General features: G+C 41.4%; 2 protein-coding genes across 3 annotated transcripts; both read right to left on the reverse strand.

The window, feature by feature from the left end:
* Nucleotides 1-4,680: 4,680 nt before the first annotated feature.
* LOC133903733 (uncharacterized) lies at nt 4,681-6,986 on the reverse strand. 2 transcript variants are annotated; one of them, XM_062345177.1, is made up of 3 exons: nt 6,597-6,986; nt 6,427-6,495; nt 4,681-6,336 (listed from the first exon to the last, which is right to left on the reverse strand). In XM_062345177.1, the coding sequence occupies exons 1-3, from the start codon at nt 6,875-6,877 to the stop codon at nt 6,327-6,329; spliced, it is 360 nt and encodes a 119-aa protein (XP_062201161.1). In that variant the 5' UTR covers nt 6,878-6,986; the 3' UTR covers nt 4,681-6,326. The 2 variants fall into 2 exon arrangements, with proteins under 2 accessions (XP_062201161.1, XP_062201160.1); XM_062345176.1 differs by having other exon boundaries at nt 6,427-6,498.
* Nucleotides 6,987-7,345: 359 nt separating this feature from the next.
* On the reverse strand, nt 7,346-11,179 carry LOC133902879 (disease resistance protein RGA5-like). The gene is made up of 2 exons (XM_062344197.1): nt 10,176-11,179; nt 7,346-8,639 (listed from the first exon to the last, which is right to left on the reverse strand). Exons 1-2 carry the CDS (start codon nt 10,985-10,987, stop codon nt 7,397-7,399), a joined length of 2,055 nt encoding a protein of 684 aa, XP_062200181.1. The 5' UTR covers nt 10,988-11,179; the 3' UTR covers nt 7,346-7,396.
* Between the last annotated feature and the right edge of the window lie 7,371 nt (nt 11,180-18,550).

An 18,550-nucleotide genomic window follows, 5' to 3' on the forward strand; every position in this document is an offset into this window, starting at 1 on the left:
TATGCCACACAGACACCATTGACCACCTCATACAAGCTCAAGGTGTTTAGATGCAGGGACAAATCTTAGGGGGGTCCTAGGGGCTCTAGCCCCCTTACCGGCTGGAACTCCATTAGGGAGAAGAGGTGGAGGTGGGGAAATAAGAAGGAGGAAAAAACAAAAGAAAGAAGAGGAGGTGGAGACAAAGGAGAATGAAGAAGAGAGCCCTACCCACCGGCTCTGCATTGCCACTTATGCACTTTGACCAACGGCATGCTGCTTGTGCCCCATGGCGAAGGCCTTCAAATCCTACGCTAAGACCTCTACCATGCAACTAGCACCATCTCTAGAAATGTGTTTGCTTCACTGGCCTCCTCTATCTTGCCTCTTGTCCTCTCTTTGCTCTCGTACGCCCTCCACTCTGGTCTCACCGCCGACCACTCTGTCACATCAAATGTCCTCAGCGCCTATGCTGCCTTCGCCCACACAAGGGACCGCAACTAGGTCTTCCGAGATTGTGTTGCTGCTGGTGCGGCCTCCTACTTCGGCTATGACTTCATGGTGTCAGAGTGCGTCAAGACCAGGGACATTGCATCGGCTCGCAGGTTGTTCAACAGAATGCTCGGGAGGAGTGTAGTATCGTACACCACTACACCAGAATGGTCGACGCACTCATGAAGCTCGGGTCTATGAGGGACGTGATTGAGTTGTATGAGGGGTGCCTACTCTACTCGGTCAACTTCTTCACTATGAGATGCAGCTACAGCACGCAGGGTGTTCGATGAGATGGAGGTGAGGGATGTTGTCTCATGGACTGCATTACTTGATGTGTATCCTGAGTTGAGGGAACTCGACGGGTTCTTGATGCAATGCCTAGGACGAACAAGGTCCCCTGGGGTACTTTGATTGCAAAGCATGAGCAGAAAGGTGATGTCACATAAGCAATGTGGTACAGTTAAATACTCGATGGTCGTAGGCCAAACATTTCATGTTTGTCTAGGGAAGAAGAAGAGGAGGGGTAGAATGTGTATTTTAAAGTTTGATTGGTGGTCAAACCCAACAAAAGTGATGGCAATGGCACAATTGTCTATCAGGTGAAAATAAAATAAAAGAAATGAGAAAGCATATTAATGAAAAAGATACCTTACTAGCCCACGTAGTGTACACATTCATATTATGTTAAAAAAAATCGACATAGCCATTCAAACTCAAGCATGGCCCACATGTGGGCCATGCGTCCTAAAACACATGCGTGTGATTGATCAAAGTCAAGACAATAAAATCGTGCTCTCACATTGCTAAGGGAATAAATAGCACATGCATGAGACATGGTTGCATGCCGGCCGACAAATAAATAATTGTTTCCTTAATCGGTACAACTAGTGTTTGGTTCGAGTGTTTGTAACGTAACCGGATCGCAGTGTTGACCGATACCGTTCAAATTCCTTTGTTTGAGAACTGGCTGTAATCCCACGTAATCATATAATAGCCTATACAAATCGGATACCCCTCCCACCCCTCCATAATCAGATAAGATACACATCGGCCATCGAAACGTCTCCAATCTCTTCTCTCCCTTCGAGTGCATCGGCGCTTGGCAGCCACATGCTCCCTTTCCCACCTGCATGCACGCACGAGTGTTCCTCGTCACCGAGGCCACCTACATGGGACTCATCGGCAAGCAATCAATATGGAGCTCCATCAACGAGCACCATCAGCGCAAGGCCTATAGCAGGAAGGTGTCACGAAGCGCAAAGCTTGCCACACGGGAGGTTCTACGAAGGTCAGAAACCCCATTCGCTTCATGCCATTGGTTTGGTCATCGCGATACAAACAAAAAGTGCACCTAGGCCCAATCATAATGATTTCATCACCTAGGCTTGGTCCTCTATGTTGGATACAAGTCTAGGATGTTCAATATTGTTCATGCTCTATGTATTCATATGCATATATAATATTGTTATACATTCATATTCATAAAGTATGTTATGCCCCTTTATTTGTTCTAGTCAGTGGATATGGGCTGAAGAGACGCTTTAGTCTTGAAATCTTCATTCAGTCCCTATGATGATACAAACTAAGGTCCGAGCATAACGATTGCATCACCAAAATTACATATTGGCTACACTTGTGCTTGAGTTCTGTGCTTAGACATGTGAATACCATTCTACAAATTGCACCATACATAAAAAAAAAAGTTCACTACCTCATAATGGTCAATCACACATGGATTTAAAACCCTATCACATACGGTTATGGGTTTCGTATCTGCAAAAATACCTGTGGATCGACCTTATTATAGACGGTAACAACTCTGTCTGTAATAGAGATACACATAGACGGATTTTCTAAAAAAATTGTCGATGAGTAGTAAGGGTTACAAACGGTTTTTGTTAAAACTCGTCTGTATAATATCACATGCATTTCCATATCACAAATAATAAGAACATCACACATTGTTCAGAACATCAACACAGATATTTACATATCACAAATAATAAGAACATCACATATTGTTCAGAAAATCATCACAGGCATTTACATATCACAAACAATAAGAACTTCACACATTGTTCAACACATCACACATTGTTCAAAACATAAACCTAGCTAGCTATACACGAGGTTGTTGGCCGATGCTGTCTTCCAAAAGGACAAATGATTGACATCATCTCAACCACCTGCATTTCAGCACAATATCAACCCAAGCATCATCTACAATCATCATCTCACTGTCATCTGGATCAGGCTCCATCCTAACTAACTTAGTCATGTGCCATAACCAAACTGCATTGCTACCAAATCGCCAGCCATTGTTAAGCAAAAAAAATGCGCGTTCAAACCAGTCTTGCAGTTCATGAAATTATCTCCATTGTGACGAACAACAATAGAGAAATTTTCATCTGGAAAAATAGAATGTAGAACGCATGACAGCAAAAATAAGGTCCATGGTGGTGCCCTTCATAGCAGCAAAGAACACATAGTCCACACGACCGAAATCTGTGCCAAGCACCAGCACCATGGAAGCAGGCATAGGGACAACCACATCCTGTCAGCACCTAATAGAAGTGAATGTAGCCATTGCAAATCTGGGGCACACAAACACCACATTACCTAAGTTACATAGATCGAATCAAACCCTAACAAAACATGATGAAAACCCTACGTTACTTACCTCAATGCAAGGAAGGGGATTTGGCACCCAGATCTCGCTCCTCCGACGTAGAAAAAACCCTAGCTAACCATCACATAATGGGCCCAAATGGCAACGAGGAGAGTGAGGTCTCGTCGCTTTATCTTCAGTGAGCAAGGGGAAACGAGTGGTTTGTGTCTGGGTAGCCAACGAGATGAGCGGTTTGTATGTATGGGAAGCCAAGGAGACGAGAGAATTGTGTGTATGGGAAGCCAAATAGCGAGGGGTCAAATTTATAATAGTTCTCGGGTCTTTAAGTACATACAGTTTTTCAGAAACTCCGTCTGTGTCGGACATAGAGACACAGACGGACCTTAACAGAACCCGTCTGTGACAACATCACAGATAATTTTTTTTAGAAAATCTGTTTGTGTCCATATGATAGAAACAGATGGGTTTGTAAAAACCATCTGTGAGTTGTGGCACACCCAGACGGTGGCCATGTTATAGACATGTCTGTCTTAGCAACCGTCTGTGTGTATTTTGTCAGTGATGGGTCCTCAAAAACTGTCTGTGACACTCCAATTCTTTTCACTGATTCTGTGGTAGTGGTCAATAGAGCATCTTCATTTGGTTATGCGACTTGTTCAACTCGATGGCACGTCGGTAGTAATACTAATAAGAGAATAAACAAATGCTCTCCTCGGTTACGCTACGCGTGTGGGCTCCATTTTCGTTAGTACCACATAGTGTTCGTCTGTGATAAAAGTTGATCCAAAAGAAAAGAAATAAATGTTGCATACATAATAAAGCACATCACATATATTTTATTTAATCAGATGCATTTTCTTTAGGCTTTGCTCAGTGCATGGGTAATTATATGCTATATTAATTACCATGTTCTGAATAATGTTGGATATCCTCTATACATCGTAATAGGATCATATTTGGTTGGTTGCTCTATGTGTATGTCACACCTTTAGTAATTCAAACAAAGTAATTCACATGTTGAAATCATGTAAAAGAGATTAATGGAATGCTATGTCCTAAATAAGCGTCATGCATGTCATGAACTGAAATATGAAATAAATACTTTGTCTCAAATACACTAGCGTACAAATAATATGCTACGCTGGCAATGAAATAAATACTTAGGGGGGCATCTTTGCTTTTGGTTACACTATATGCAGATGTCGATATTCATGCACGCTATGCATTCTTTGTGATGCTAGCATCTGCATGGCAGTGTTAAACTCTCTCCAAGTGATCAAGCATTCTTCATCGACACCAATATTAAAGACCAATTTTCTTATATATCTTTGTAATAGTCATATGTTGTAATTTTCCTTTTATGTCTTTATGTTGGAACTCTTAATCGGTGGCTTTCTCTACGGAGATGTAATTAACTGAATTTATATGTAAATATATGAATTCAAGAAGTAATGTACTCGCAATACCTGATTTTCTTTTATTCTCGTCTATGTTAAATTCAAATTAAAATCAAACTTGTCTCTTTTGATGCAGAGGCGGGTTCCTACCCGTTTCCCCGCCATCACATCTAAGTGTCATTTTCACATGGGACAAGCCATACTTTCAATATGTAAATGATTCTCCATACAAACAAAGAATTCAAAGTTGTCAAAAGTAGACCAAAAACATCATCTACAATTACATGTTCGTTAAACAAACAAGTTCAGGCCAACATTTGGAAATACATAGTGATAGTAAATTGTCAAAGTTTCAAACAAAGTAAATAGATCTCTTGGAAGATGATACAAATCTCTGGCCCACAAACCATTGATAAGCCATAAATTGACCCATACTTATCTCTTCCTGCAAAACATGCAATGAATATAAAAATAGAGTCAACATGACTATAAGATAGTACTAATCGAAATATCACATGTGATCGAACTTCACTATCATATATTGTCCCAGTCAAGACGATGCCAGAGACATAAGTATGATCACTGTTACTCCATTTTGCCGTATTCAAATATATCCTTAGTTAGTCAAAGAAAAAATGTATCCTTAGTCATATACTACCATAAATCGTGAAAATTAAACCACCAAGTTGAAATAACAGAGTTTGACTAAGGTTGCCTATAATAGTACTCAAGTTCTTAATGTATACAAGTGTGGCTATCAGTTTTACATATTCTATAAAATACATATAACTAATCAAACATATATTAGCAAAGTAATGCATCTGCATCCATCATATAGATACCTTGCTAGAGATAGGGGTACATGCCTAATGTATTCAAAAGTATAACGAGTCTCTTCAAATGGACAAACAAAGTAAACTATAAAAAAAAATGGAAATAAATTGTAGTTTGACTCCACACAAAAAAAGTTTTTGGTACCGCGTTGTGTAGTTACTTGTAATTTTTCTTTTATTCCCATAACTTTCGTGAATACATTACATTTATATGGATTTTAAATCAAGATCTCATTTAATATAACCACATGAGGAGCACGGTAAACTAGTTATCTTATGACACAAATGGACAGCTAATTTAACAATTCATGTTCACCCACAGGGCCATAGCAGATAGCAAGAAACAATGAAATGAATCAGGGGTACTTTTTGCAAATAACAAAACTATCATGGAGGAATTGAGCTACAACTGTAACAATACTAAGATGAATATGGTGGAACTTACTGAACAATTGTGCAGGCGATGTTGGACTGAAGAATCAGCTGAACATGGTGCAGGTGAAGCATAATTTTGAGAGAGAGACAGAGAGATGTCGGAGTACCATAACAATTAAAGGACTAGTTTTTTTCTTTTTAAAGGACAACAAAGGAGGGATTTATTTTTCAAGAATAACAAAGTAGGAGTTTTTTTTAAGGATAGCAATGGAATGAATCATTTTTGAAACTTAGCAAAGGAGCAGTTTTTTTCAAAAACACGAGTTTTTTAAGGATGGAAGGGGATGAACATTTTTCAACCGTAATGGAGTTTTTTTATATAAAAGGATCAAGGTGTTTGGTGCTAGATAAAAAGAAACGAAATATGGATGAAAACAATGAGATGAAGTGAAATGCGCAACCAAAACAGATTGGTGCTGGGGCAATAGAAACAGGGCAGGATAGCACAAACAATCCCAATAATTGAAGTGATGCAATCCAAGGAAGATTATTTATTAGCTAATGTTTTAATGCCAGAAATTGAATAAAATTCAGAAGTCTGCCAGTCCCAATTGTTCGTCAGGCTTCACTGCAAAAGGAGAAGCAAGGATAAGTCATCAAATTAAAGGAAAGAAAGAAGCAACTATACATGAAAATTTATGGGAGACGAACTTGTTACCTTCGCTTTGAAGCCTCACTACCATTGTCGCTTTCATCGTCAGCAGCCAGCATGTCGCTTTCATCGTCGCTACTGATCGCCAGGCATATCAGCAATTGGAAAAGTGAGGATATGTCAGCAAAAAATGAGCTAGTATACATGGCAATTAAATGGGGAGGCGAAATTTTTACCTTCGCTGCTCCGGAGCCTCACGGTCACCTTTGTTCTCATCATGTACCATACAATGGGTCTGTTCTATTGACAGCTCAAGAGTTGGATGGTTGGGATGGATCTCAATCACATCCCTGATCTTGGTCTCTACATCCTCCACCTCCCTGATCCGGGCGCACCGACAGTCAACTCTGACAGTGAGATGTTTAAGGGAAGTCAGGTTCTCCAAGCCAATATCAAATCCACCACCTTCTCTCTTCTGTACCAGAAAGTATAACTCAAGCCTTTGAAGCCTTGGCATCACTCCTTGACCAAACACCAACCAACATCGTGAAAAGTGCTTAAACTCAAACTCTGCTAGAGAGCGGAAGGGCTCATCAATACCAATCACCAGCCGTTCTTCAATGATAGTACCACCTAAAGGTACTTGACTCATACCTTCCTGAGGTACTTGTAGTTTAAGAAAGCGTAGCACAGGTAAAGCTCCAAGCAGTTGAAGATCATCCTTTCTTAGCACCGTAACGTAGATGGATAAGCAGGAGAGTTCAGAGAGGGTGGAAAACCACCGTGGCAACCGAGAGAAGATGGATACCCAGTTTGCATTAAAGTTTTGTAGATGTGCAGGGACCCTCCATTGATCTGACATGCAATCTAAATCTAGGGAGCGTAGCCCATTACTGCTTCTCAGAAATAGAGTGCGAATGTTGTGTAGATTCGATAGGCTCTGGAGAAATGTCTTCACCTTAATAATATTATTTAATCTGCATATTGTCAGCACCCTCAGTTCTGTAAGATTGCCTAGCTCAGCCAGAGCGTTTGGTCATAATTCCACATCAAGCCGTCCCAACTCTTGCAGGGACATTAAATTCCCAATCCCATCTGGAAATTTCACCCAACTAGGAATAATCAGATTCTCAAGTTGTCTTAGCCGAGTAATACTTGCTGGCAGTTCTTTTATTCTGTTGGTGGAAAACAAATCCAATGTCTTCAGAAGTTGTAGGTTTCCAATTTCTTCCAGCAGCTCTGTTTCAGGCTCACCTCGTAGTGCCAGATATCTCAAGTGGCGCAAACTCCCTAGATCCTTAGGATGATTATTCTTTTTGAGAAAATATTTCAAATACAAAACACGGAGAACTGAAAAGGTTGACAGAGGTGGCATCCATTGGAAAGCATCATCATTAAATGCAATGAGTGACCTCACATGGGACATGTTCACCTTTGCTGGCAGTATGACTTGCTCTTCCTTGCTATCTTCTTCATCAGTATCTACCTGGCTACCTTGCAGTGATAGTCGCCGAATCGTGCACTCTGGAGACATGAGTTGTGGGCCTTGTGATATGATGGCAAAATTTTCTTGAGCCGAAAGGGAAATGATGAGATCAAGTATCATATCATGTACACGGCAAGCTATTTCCCTGCAATCTTCATTATTGTATGCTGGCTGAATCATGCTTCTATTAACAAGCTCACTGAAATATCTCTCTCCAATTTCATACAAATTTCTCCCCTTTTCTTCAATAATGAAACCTTCCGCTGCCCACATCTGTACCAACACATCTCTTGGGATCACAAAATCCTCGGGAAACATGCTCAGATACAGTAAGCAAGGCTTAAGATAGTAAGGTAGATCATTATAACTAAGAGATAATATCCCTCGCATGCTCTCCAGAGTATTGTCTTTTTCGAGTCCAGAACCCATGGAATTGTATACGCCGTACCATTCATACTTTGTTTGGTTTGGTAAACTAGCCAACATACTAGCTATAGTAATGATAGCTAATGGTACCCCACCACACTTCTTCAAAATTTTCTCTGCTACCTCCTCCAGTTCAGAATGCATTCCCTCTACCTCATTAAATATCCTTTTACAAAGCAACCTCTTGGAGTCCGCATCAGAGAGAGGATCTAATTCATACATAGCGCCATCAACAGAACACAAATTTGCCACATCAACATTACGGGTTGTCACAATAACTTTGCTACCAAGATTGTTGTCAATCAAAGCACATTTGATGAATTTCCATGCTTCTTCATTCCATACGTCATCAATTACAATGAAGTACCTATGGTTTTGCAAGAGCATCAGATGCATGTTTAGTAAAAGTTAATACAATCCTACAATTATAGTAGAGCTCTTCATCTAAAACAATTATAATAGAGCTACAGTATAAAACAGTAAAAATACTTGTTATGATAACTTATAGCATTAAAAATTTAGGATTTATGATTGAACACACTCAAACATCATTGATGTGAAGTTCTGGAGTCAAATGGACAAATTCGATTGGCAACCGGGAAGACCTGCTCAGGACGCGCCACACCGGACATGATACTCACACGACGCCACCTCTCCCTCGTCTTCCTTATCATTCCCATCGTGGTGCTTGCAGATGGCTGCCACCGCTCTCCTTGCGGCCATGAGCCCATGACTACTCTGTTTTCTCTTTTTGGCCTTAATTGCATCGTTTTCGTTGCCCATAAGACTATCCCCAACCATTTTCCCTTCATTTCGTTCCCTTCCCGATTCCCTTCCCCGTTCCCATTCCCTTTATTTTCTCTCATCTTTAACAGTTTCCCTTCGAGAGGAATCGCGAAGGGAACAGAGAGAGAATCCCGTCCTGAAGGGAATGACCCTGGGAATCCCGTCGTGAAGGGAACCGTGAAGGGAAACCGTTGGGAGCGCTGAAGGGAACGGGAATCCCTTCACGACGGGAATCTGCCCGGGACTCCCTTGGGCTTGGTAAGGCCTAACTTGTTGCACGATTAAGATCATGGATCCAAGCACCATATATGGTACTTGTATGTAGCTTCTATGTGTACGAGCTGTTGCGCCAGCATTTAAGATGATTAAAAGTATGCTTAGTATCAGGGGCGGAACCAGGCCAGAAGATCACCGGGGTCTTGTCTATCAGAGGATGGGGTCATTAAGAGCTATTAACAACTATATACAGTAATTTTCCATTGAATTTTTTTTAAATCGTTGGGGTCAGCTGACCCCAGTGATAAACCATAGCTTCGCCCCAGCTTAGTATTAATCTCTGATTAATTAGTTAATCATAATATTTTCTTTAACCAACAAAACAGGGTTAAATTTCAAATAACTAATTAAAACAAGGTCTCTATACAGAACTCACCCACTTTAGTTTTCGTCTATAGGAGAAAATTTGAAATAAAATTGTAATATGTTAAGCCCCGCATTTAAGCCTCACTTAGAATATTTTCTTTATAATTATCCCGTGATAACTAATGCTGCGAATTAAGTAGCAATATAGCCAACGACATGGTTTATTTGAAGATGATCCTTGAGGGCGCGAGTGTTAGCTAGATCGATTGAATGTGGCTTCGGCTTGATATGAAGTTTAAACTGGAAATATTTACGTTTGACCAGCAAAACAAGGTTAAACTTCAATTAACTAATTAAAAATATGTTAAACACAGAACTACCGTGATGTGATGGAGTTATGATGGGAGGTCATTTGGTGTAATGAAGAACGCGATGCTTCTGTCATTTAACACTGTATTACACTAGTTAATTAGAACAACTAATACTTCCTTGAAAAACAAATTCATATATTAGGCATATAATAGCATGCATGTACCTCTTATCGTTGAGGAATTCCCTGATGCTCCTTATAAGTTCATCCAGTTCCTTTTCTGCAGCATTGGTGCATGTGTCTTTGCTAACTTGCCGTAGTATGCTGCTGAGAATCTGCTTCATGTTTGGCTTCAGCGACACCGAGACGAAAGCTTGACAGTCAAATTGGCCCCTAAGCCTTTCATACACCAAATTGGCAACAGTCGTTTTACCTAGGCCTCCAACTCCAACAATTGAGACAACCATTAGCTTCACATCCTTCCCTTGGGTTAGCAAGTTGGAGATCTTCTCTGCAGGGCCATCTGTGCCAACAAGCTTTGCTGCTTCTTCAAAGAGAGCAGGCACGCGAGGATCGATGACCGTCGACGTGTCAGGCTGCGCTGCAATATCTTCAAACTTGTACCTTTCTCGCCTAGCAGCGACCTCATGGAGGCGGCGCTTGATGTCTTTGATGTCATTGGCGATATGACGGCGAGTATTGGCCTTTGTTAACAAGCCGATGGTCCTATCGAAGAACCTTCGGAAGCTATGCGGCTCGGCATCCACAGGAGCATCGATGCGCACCATGAAAATGTCAACGCTGTCCTCGATGTCATAGGACAGCTCCTTCAGGTTCCTCGCCCAGATCTTGACATCATCGTCAATCTGATGAGCCGGCAGCTTGGACAGCTTCTTGAGGGCAGCCTGCATGCTCTCCATTTCGGCTTGCAGGAACTTGATCTCCCCCCTGACGCCCTTCTGCATCTTGTATTCCTCGGTGAGGAGGGTGCCCAGCTTGGGGAGGAGGCTGCCCACCGCCGCCGTCGCGAGCTCCATGGATGCCTTGCTCGATCTCTCTGGCTGGTGGCTACCTAGCTAGATTGGGAACGGGATGGTGTTGCTCTATCGGGGGCTATGGAGGAGATGGGCGCCCCATGGACCTCTGAGATGATATCGAAGTCTACTCTAAGGCCATCTCCAGCGGAGGAGGCTTCCGCGCTCCGTATCCATGTGCCTGACACAATTGCCGATCGCAGCTGCCGCAAACAGCTCCAACAAAATCCGCAAACTAGCTTTTTCAAAGCTACAGAGATTCGGTATGCAGCTGGAGTTCGGCATATTTGCCGCAGAATACGGCATCCCCTAATACTGTTCACAGCGAATGCACGTGGATCCGAAGGGAGGAGGAGAGTAATGAAAGGTAAGAAATAGGGTAACTGCTGGAGATGAAAAAATAATGGATACTTTAATAGTATTAAGAAATGCTGTAATAGTATTATAAAGAATGAATTTTTAGAGGATCTGCTGAAGATAGCCTAAAAAATACGAGTAAGACAGTTTCAGACTAGCACCTCCATCCACCGCTGAAATTAAACAATACGTTTTTTTGAGACGAGACAGAGCACCCCACCCACTGCTAAAAGGCATAAAACTGGACAATACTTTTTGGAGATGAGATGGACGTCACCCCTACCGCTGAAAGACTACAAAATTACTAGACAATAGTTTTAGGAGAGGAGACGGCGCCCCATCCACCGCTGAAATAGTAAAGAAAGTACAGAGGACGTGAATCACCGTATAAATAGTACTCAGACGTAGGTGAATACAATCTCGTAATCCTTAGATTTATATATAAGAATTAAGAAAATTAATTAAATAATATTATTGTCTCTTATTTATTCTGTATTGAAAAAAATAACTCATTTATTTATGAGAGTGATAATATTTATTGAACAAAGATAAAAAAGAAAAAATATATAAAAATTTAAGAATAATTTATATTTAGAGAATAGTTAAAAAGATTAAAACATCCATATTTACCATTAGAGAGAGTATTTTGCGGATCGTGTAGCGCATTCAAGGGACAAAGACCGTGACGAGCAACTGGCTAGCACGTTCATGCAACTGCGAAGCAGCCGCACCAAACGGCCTCGTGTTCAGTCCTTTTCCCATTGCCGGCCGCACCTGCCCCCGATAACACCTCCATCCTTTGTTTAAATAACACTGACACATAGCTTAATTAATCTCCATCCAAATCACTTTCCTTGTTTGATTCCATCTCCTTCTCTCTCATCTATTATTGCCTGCCCTTGTCTTCCCAATAAGCTTATCTCAAGGACACAGCAATTTCCCACGCCACTGCACACGCACAATAAAACAACACAAGCACGGAGCCATGAATGTCGTGATAAGCAGGGATAATCAGATGGACTCATTGATTATAATATGTCACAAAATATTACATATATATAGTCTACCAAGGCTAAGGCTACGTCTAACGGGTTTTTTTCGGGGACGAAAATTTTATCGTGAAAGAATTTTCGTTCGCTCCAACGATTTTCTTTTACAGTTCCCTTCACGAAGGGATTCTCAAAGTTATTCCTTTCAGGACAAGATTCTCTCTTTTCCTTTCGCGATTCCCCTCAAAGAGAAACTGTTGAAGATGAGAGAAAATAAAGAGAATGAGAATGGAGAAGGGAATCGGGAACACAACGAAATGAAGAGAAAATGGTCTAATGTAAATGTATCATTAAAATGAACATGTGATTAAAATATGAATCCATAATATGCGTATGTGCGGTAACTAAGGAGGGATAATCACACGGACTCAGTGATTATAATGTCACAAAATGTTACATATATAGTCCACCAAGACTAATGTAAATGTGCAACTAATATGAACATACGATTAAAATGTAAATCTATAATATGAATGTGTGTGGGGTAACTAAAAGAGTAGTGTAAGAACCACCCCACCCAATAGTTCGAACATTGCCAACACAGACGTCCAAGTTAGATCTGAATTCAGTAATGGTACAAGTAGGTAGTTCTTTGATGAAAATGGCAGCGTGGTACGACATAGTCTGAACATGTAGTACCCAGGGAAACACACTTCCGAACGAAAAGGTTGATCAATCTCGGCCTATTTGGTGAATCATGTGGTGATTCTTGGACATGAAACAACCATCAGAAGAGTTGCACTTATAATTATAGGGATATTAGTGTGCCAATCCCTGGACATGAAACATTACAATCAAGGTGGTTAAGAGCCCGGTTGAGGCCTTTTATAGCAGCTAGAAGAGTAGGCCGCCTAGTAGAAGATATAGGCCGGCTAGTGTCAGTTCTTGTGAGACAAAATATGCCCACGTGGCATGTTGAAATACAGCCCAGCTGGTTTGCCAAGTTTGACTGGCCTGTTGGATTTTAGCCCACAGAGAATGGGCCTATCGAGCCGGACAGCTTGCTGGATTGAGGCCTGCCAGTCCTAAAAGTAGGCCGGCTGGGCTGGACTTCTTGTGCCAAATGTGCCAACTGTAGCCTTCTTGAAGGTAGATCGGCCGGGCATGAAAGTCGGCCGGTCGGGGATGCCTTGATTCTTGCCTCAAAGAAGCATGCGTTCTTGTACCAAGACCGAGACCGAGCTTTCTAAAAAAAAGACCGAGACCGACCAGGACCTTTTTTACTTTTATATTTTGAAAATCAAAATATTGTAAAAATAGGCGTTCTGCAATTTTTTATTTCTGAAATATAAAATTCAAATTTCGATTGGCCGGTGGGTTGAGGTACCTAGTCGGGTTGAGTCCTCTACCAGTCGGTGGACTTCGGATGGTGTGATGTCCTTGAGGGCTTAGCTAGACGGGCCGATCTAGAAAATTTGTTGTTCCATCGTGGATTTCTATGGCCAAACGGTTAAAAACCCGCGACCGAATGTGATGTTTTAGGTGCAAGAAAGTATTTAGTGTCGGTTTGGATGATATATGTTTTGTTGAAATTAAGCTAGTTGTTGATAACTTGTTAGTGTTGTCGTATCATCATATTTAGTTAAGGGTTCGGATGATGTTAATTTATAAGTTCTCTTGTTTTTGTTAAAAATGAATGCCTAATCAACTGTAGCTAAATAGTTTATTAAATTACTTTACTTGTTCATATTATTTCAATCTCACACTTGCTATCTTTCCAAGTACGCTTTGAGGTGATGATGAGCATACGGGATGGGTAGCAGCACGTATGTTGCACGTTCACCTCCATCTTTTGATTAGCTATGCTGTGGTTTGAGATTAACAAACTTTATTCGTTTATGTTGTATGAGTGTTTTGTGTGGTGATCATGTATGTTGGAGACATGTCCTCTTTTGCTAGGATGCTTGATATATTGTTAGGGTGATATTCTATCTATCCATCTATCTATGGTGATGTGTCACTTAAACCTCAAAATATAGAGGGCGTGCTGCCGATTTTTTTAAGGTTTCGACATGATTGTAGGTTAGTTTTGTAGCACTTTGGGCTTGTGGTGGTCCTCTGGATGTTATATGAATGGAAGAGACTGTACCAAGTTCTTAATGGTCAAGATTGCACACAAAAAGGGTCAAAGTAACGCCCAACAAGTTAGGAGCAAGCAGGGGGCTGATGTAGCCACGTAATTATAGGCAATGAGAGTATGATAGGTGAGTCCAAAAACCTTGTAGTGAGGTGGATAGGCTGGCTTGGCTCGGCTCATGCCAACTCGTTGAAATATTGGGATACCTTGGCTCGATAAGCAAACAAGCTAAAAATCAGGCTTGGTTTGGCTCAACTTAAAAACTTGAGCTAGCTTATTAGGCTCACGAGTTTAAACAACTCAAACATTGCAGTTTCGAACTAACATAAATATTACAGGTTCTAAAATAGCTCAAATATTTAATAAAACCTTTAGAAAATAGTTCAAATATATTCCAAGTTCATGATAAGTTCCAAATAAAGGCATTAGTGCACTACATTTCCACCAGCAGGGCATAATATATTAATATCATGAAATCTAGATACAAAACAAATAGCCATATGGATAATTAAGCGTTTGTTGAACTTTCTCTCCCTACAAAAAGTTAATGGGTTAGTTTAGTACATGCATTGGACTTGGAACATTACAAATATAGATAAACAAATATATGTAATTGTGCTAAACCCTAGATTGGGATTGGGGGAACAATAGGACTGTTCGTTCAATTAAATTGGTTAATTCAGTTTGATGTATATGGTATTTCGGTATAATATGGTATTTTATAAAATATGACTCGGGAACGGTTAATACTACTTCATTTCGGTTCGGTGTCGGTTAATACCATTCCTACTAAAGTTGATGTAAATTGAGAAAATATAACACAACAACGAGAAGCATATAGCCTTGCTATTGAATGTTGGATATTATGGCTTGCCAACGAGTAGCACTGCAGCAGCAGTGCAGTGCCTCAGTTTGCTAGGAGTCGGCCATGCTGGCCAACGACCCAATAGTCAATTTGGCTGAACCCAAATATCCAACACAAATTAGTTTATTCGGTTATATCGGTTTTCAATCGGCTAATGCCGAAAAAACCGAATATGGAAAAACCATTACTCCTATTACCCGAACCAAAAACCAGTCAAACCGAGTTGATCGGTTCGGTCCAAATGTGCACAGTCCTAGGGGACAAACAATACTAGTGCAGATGTGCATTGGCTATTGGACCGTCTTTTGCACTCCTTCTTGGCTTGTTCGGCTCATGAGTAGCCGGCGAGCCAACTCGACTCAGCTCGTTAAACAAATAAACTAAAAACTTGGCTTGGCTCCAGCCATTAATGAACTGAGTCGAGTCGAGTCGACCTGAGCCGAGTTCCAATCAAGCCGAGCCAGCTCGCAAGCTTCGAGATTTTAGTTCAACCCTAGCCATGGACAAGGGGCTAAGGACATCAACTTGCCATCAGGAAGGTGGGGGAGGTGGGGCATGCTTTTAGGGTCGTGTATTCCAAAAACCTCTGGCCACTTAACCAACCATGCCTTACTAAGTCCCTAGCAACAGTGGCAACAACTTATGTACCAACCCCAGTGCCCAAGGCCACAGCAAATCTGAAAACTCATGCCATTAGGTACATGGAACCCAATAGAATATTTGCTATTGCTTGAGGTAAGTCTTCATTTCACCTAGTTGCAACAGGATTTGGATCCCCTGATTTCATGAAATACTGTAGCAATTCCACTTCACGGAAATCTGACAAGTGCGAAGTCAGGGTGTACAGTGGATATGTGAGGGTGCTACAATGTGGATATGTGAGGGTTCACGAGTACAGGGCTCGTGGGATGTGTTGGGTTTCTTATCAACCTGTATGTGGCGCAGCCGCTGGGTCGACGTTCCCACTGCCGTCCTTGCCTAATAGTCAATTGGGCTTAGCACTCAGGACTCAGCATTCTATGGGGCTTAGCACTCTGGATTCAGCACGACAGCCCAAGTATCCAACACAAATTAGTTTATTCAGTTATATCGATTTTCAATTGGCTAATGCCAAAAAACTGAATATGGAAAAACCATTATTCCTATTACCCGAACTGAAAACCGGTCAAACCGAGTTGACAGGTTCAGTTTGGTTCGGTCCAAATGTGCACAGTCCTAGGGAACAAACAATACTAGTGCAGATGTGCGATGGCTGTTTTTTTTTTGCGCTGTTGGACTGTCTTTTGCACTCCTTCTTGGCTTGTTTGACTCATGAGTAGCCGGCGAGCCAACTCAACTCGACTTGTTAAACAAATGAACTAAAAACTTGGCTCAGCTCGAGTCATTAATGAACTGAGTCGAGTCGAGCTGAGCTGAGCTCCAATCAAGCCAAGCAAGCTCGCAAGCTTCGAGATTTTAGTCCACCCCTAGCCATGGACAAGGGGCCAAGGACATCAACTTGCCACCAGGAAGGTGGGGCATGCTTTTAAGGGCATGCATTTCAAAAACCTCCAGCCACTTAACCAACCATGCCTTACTGAGTCCCCAGCAATAGTAGCAATAACTTATGTACCAACCCCAGCGCCCAAGGTCACAACAAATATGATAAGTCATGCCATGAGATACATGGAACCCAATAGGATATTTGCTATTGCTTGAGGTAAATCTTCATTTCACCTAGTTGCAACAGGATTTGGATCTCCTGATTTCACAAAATACTGTAGCAATTTCACTTCACGGAAATCTAACAAGTGCAAAGTCAGGGTGAACTGTGGATATGTGAGGGTGCTACAGTAATATGCAGCCGAGTGATAGGGTGAACTGTAGCACCAAATCTTGTACATCTACTTACGATTGAATGGCTCACAGTGGAATAAAGTCACTTCTCCAGCTGAAGTCAGAGGATCCCAATTTGTTGCAACGACACACAAGCAAGTAGGGATGGTGAGGAGTTCGGTCAGTATTTTTAAGGTAGTTAGCCGGGAGCTACCAACTGCGGGCTTATAGGAGTGTGTGAGCGGCATTGCTAACCACTAACAGCAAGTTATATGGAGACCACCTGGATACAAACCCCCACCACATTATGTGGACAAACAAACCTCCATCCATCCCTAATGATTGTTGTAGCAACAACTTTGAAAAGCAACCCGGAGCACCCAAGGCCACCTTTATCCTTGCTAGTGCAAAAAGCCCCCTCACTAACTCCTCAAATGACTAACCAAATTGAAGTAGTCTAAGCATAGAACAAGCCCACAATGTTTGGTGATGATCCAGCTACGTTTGAGCTTGAGCCTCCGACTATTAGCTTGAATATGGTCGGCCACGTGCCACCAATTTGGAGAGACTTTCTCTTCTTCTTCTTTCTCTCTTCTATGAGGTTACTTCTTGCATTGTTTCAACCCCACAGGTCTCAACGGACGCTAAGGCAAAATGGAACTATTTTTCTTGTTGCTACTCCCTCTCTACGAGCAATGACAATCATTGATTCAAGAATCAAATCAATGGTTCACGAGTACAGGGCTCATGGGCTGTGTTGGGTTTCTTATCAACTTGTATGTGGCGTGGCCACTGGGCCAACGTCCCCACTGCTGTCCTTGCCTACCTCCAACACGCCGTTGCCGCTCAAACCTCGTGCGGGCAATATGTTAGTTGTGTTACTTCTGCTTGGAATTTGCAGTAATCTATTATAAGGTCTTTTTGTTGTAAACCATTTGCGTATTCTTGTCTAAGATTTACACTTTTACACTGTAGAACTTCAACTATGCTTGTGACTAGTGTCTGAAGAAATAAACTGAACACCTGCAGCATTTCTGCTAGGTTTCTGATTGAGATCTTTGATGGCTTTCAATGGCTATATTAGCTCGAGCATTTTGTTACCAGCTTGTGTTCAAATGATTTCTGAGGACTGAAAGGTGAACAAGACTAAGGATTTACCATTTCATGTGTAATTCCCCACTGGAAATAATACTTGTTGTTTTTCAATTCTCACCTGAATAGTTAAGCACTTTATTTCTTTTTCTGAACCGACATCACTGATTAATCACCTGTTAGGTGTTGCTACTGAGGAATAAGATATGCTATTTGTGCATTTCAGATACAGCTAAACACAGATCACATCCTGTTATAGCGTGCTACCAATGTTATAGCTTGCTACCAATTGTGTACAGAATTGCAGAAAT

The sequence above is a fragment of the Phragmites australis genome, chromosome 21, assembly GCF_958298935.1.
Source record: "Phragmites australis chromosome 21, lpPhrAust1.1, whole genome shotgun sequence".
NCBI classification, from domain to species: domain Eukaryota; kingdom Viridiplantae; phylum Streptophyta; class Magnoliopsida; order Poales; family Poaceae; genus Phragmites; species Phragmites australis.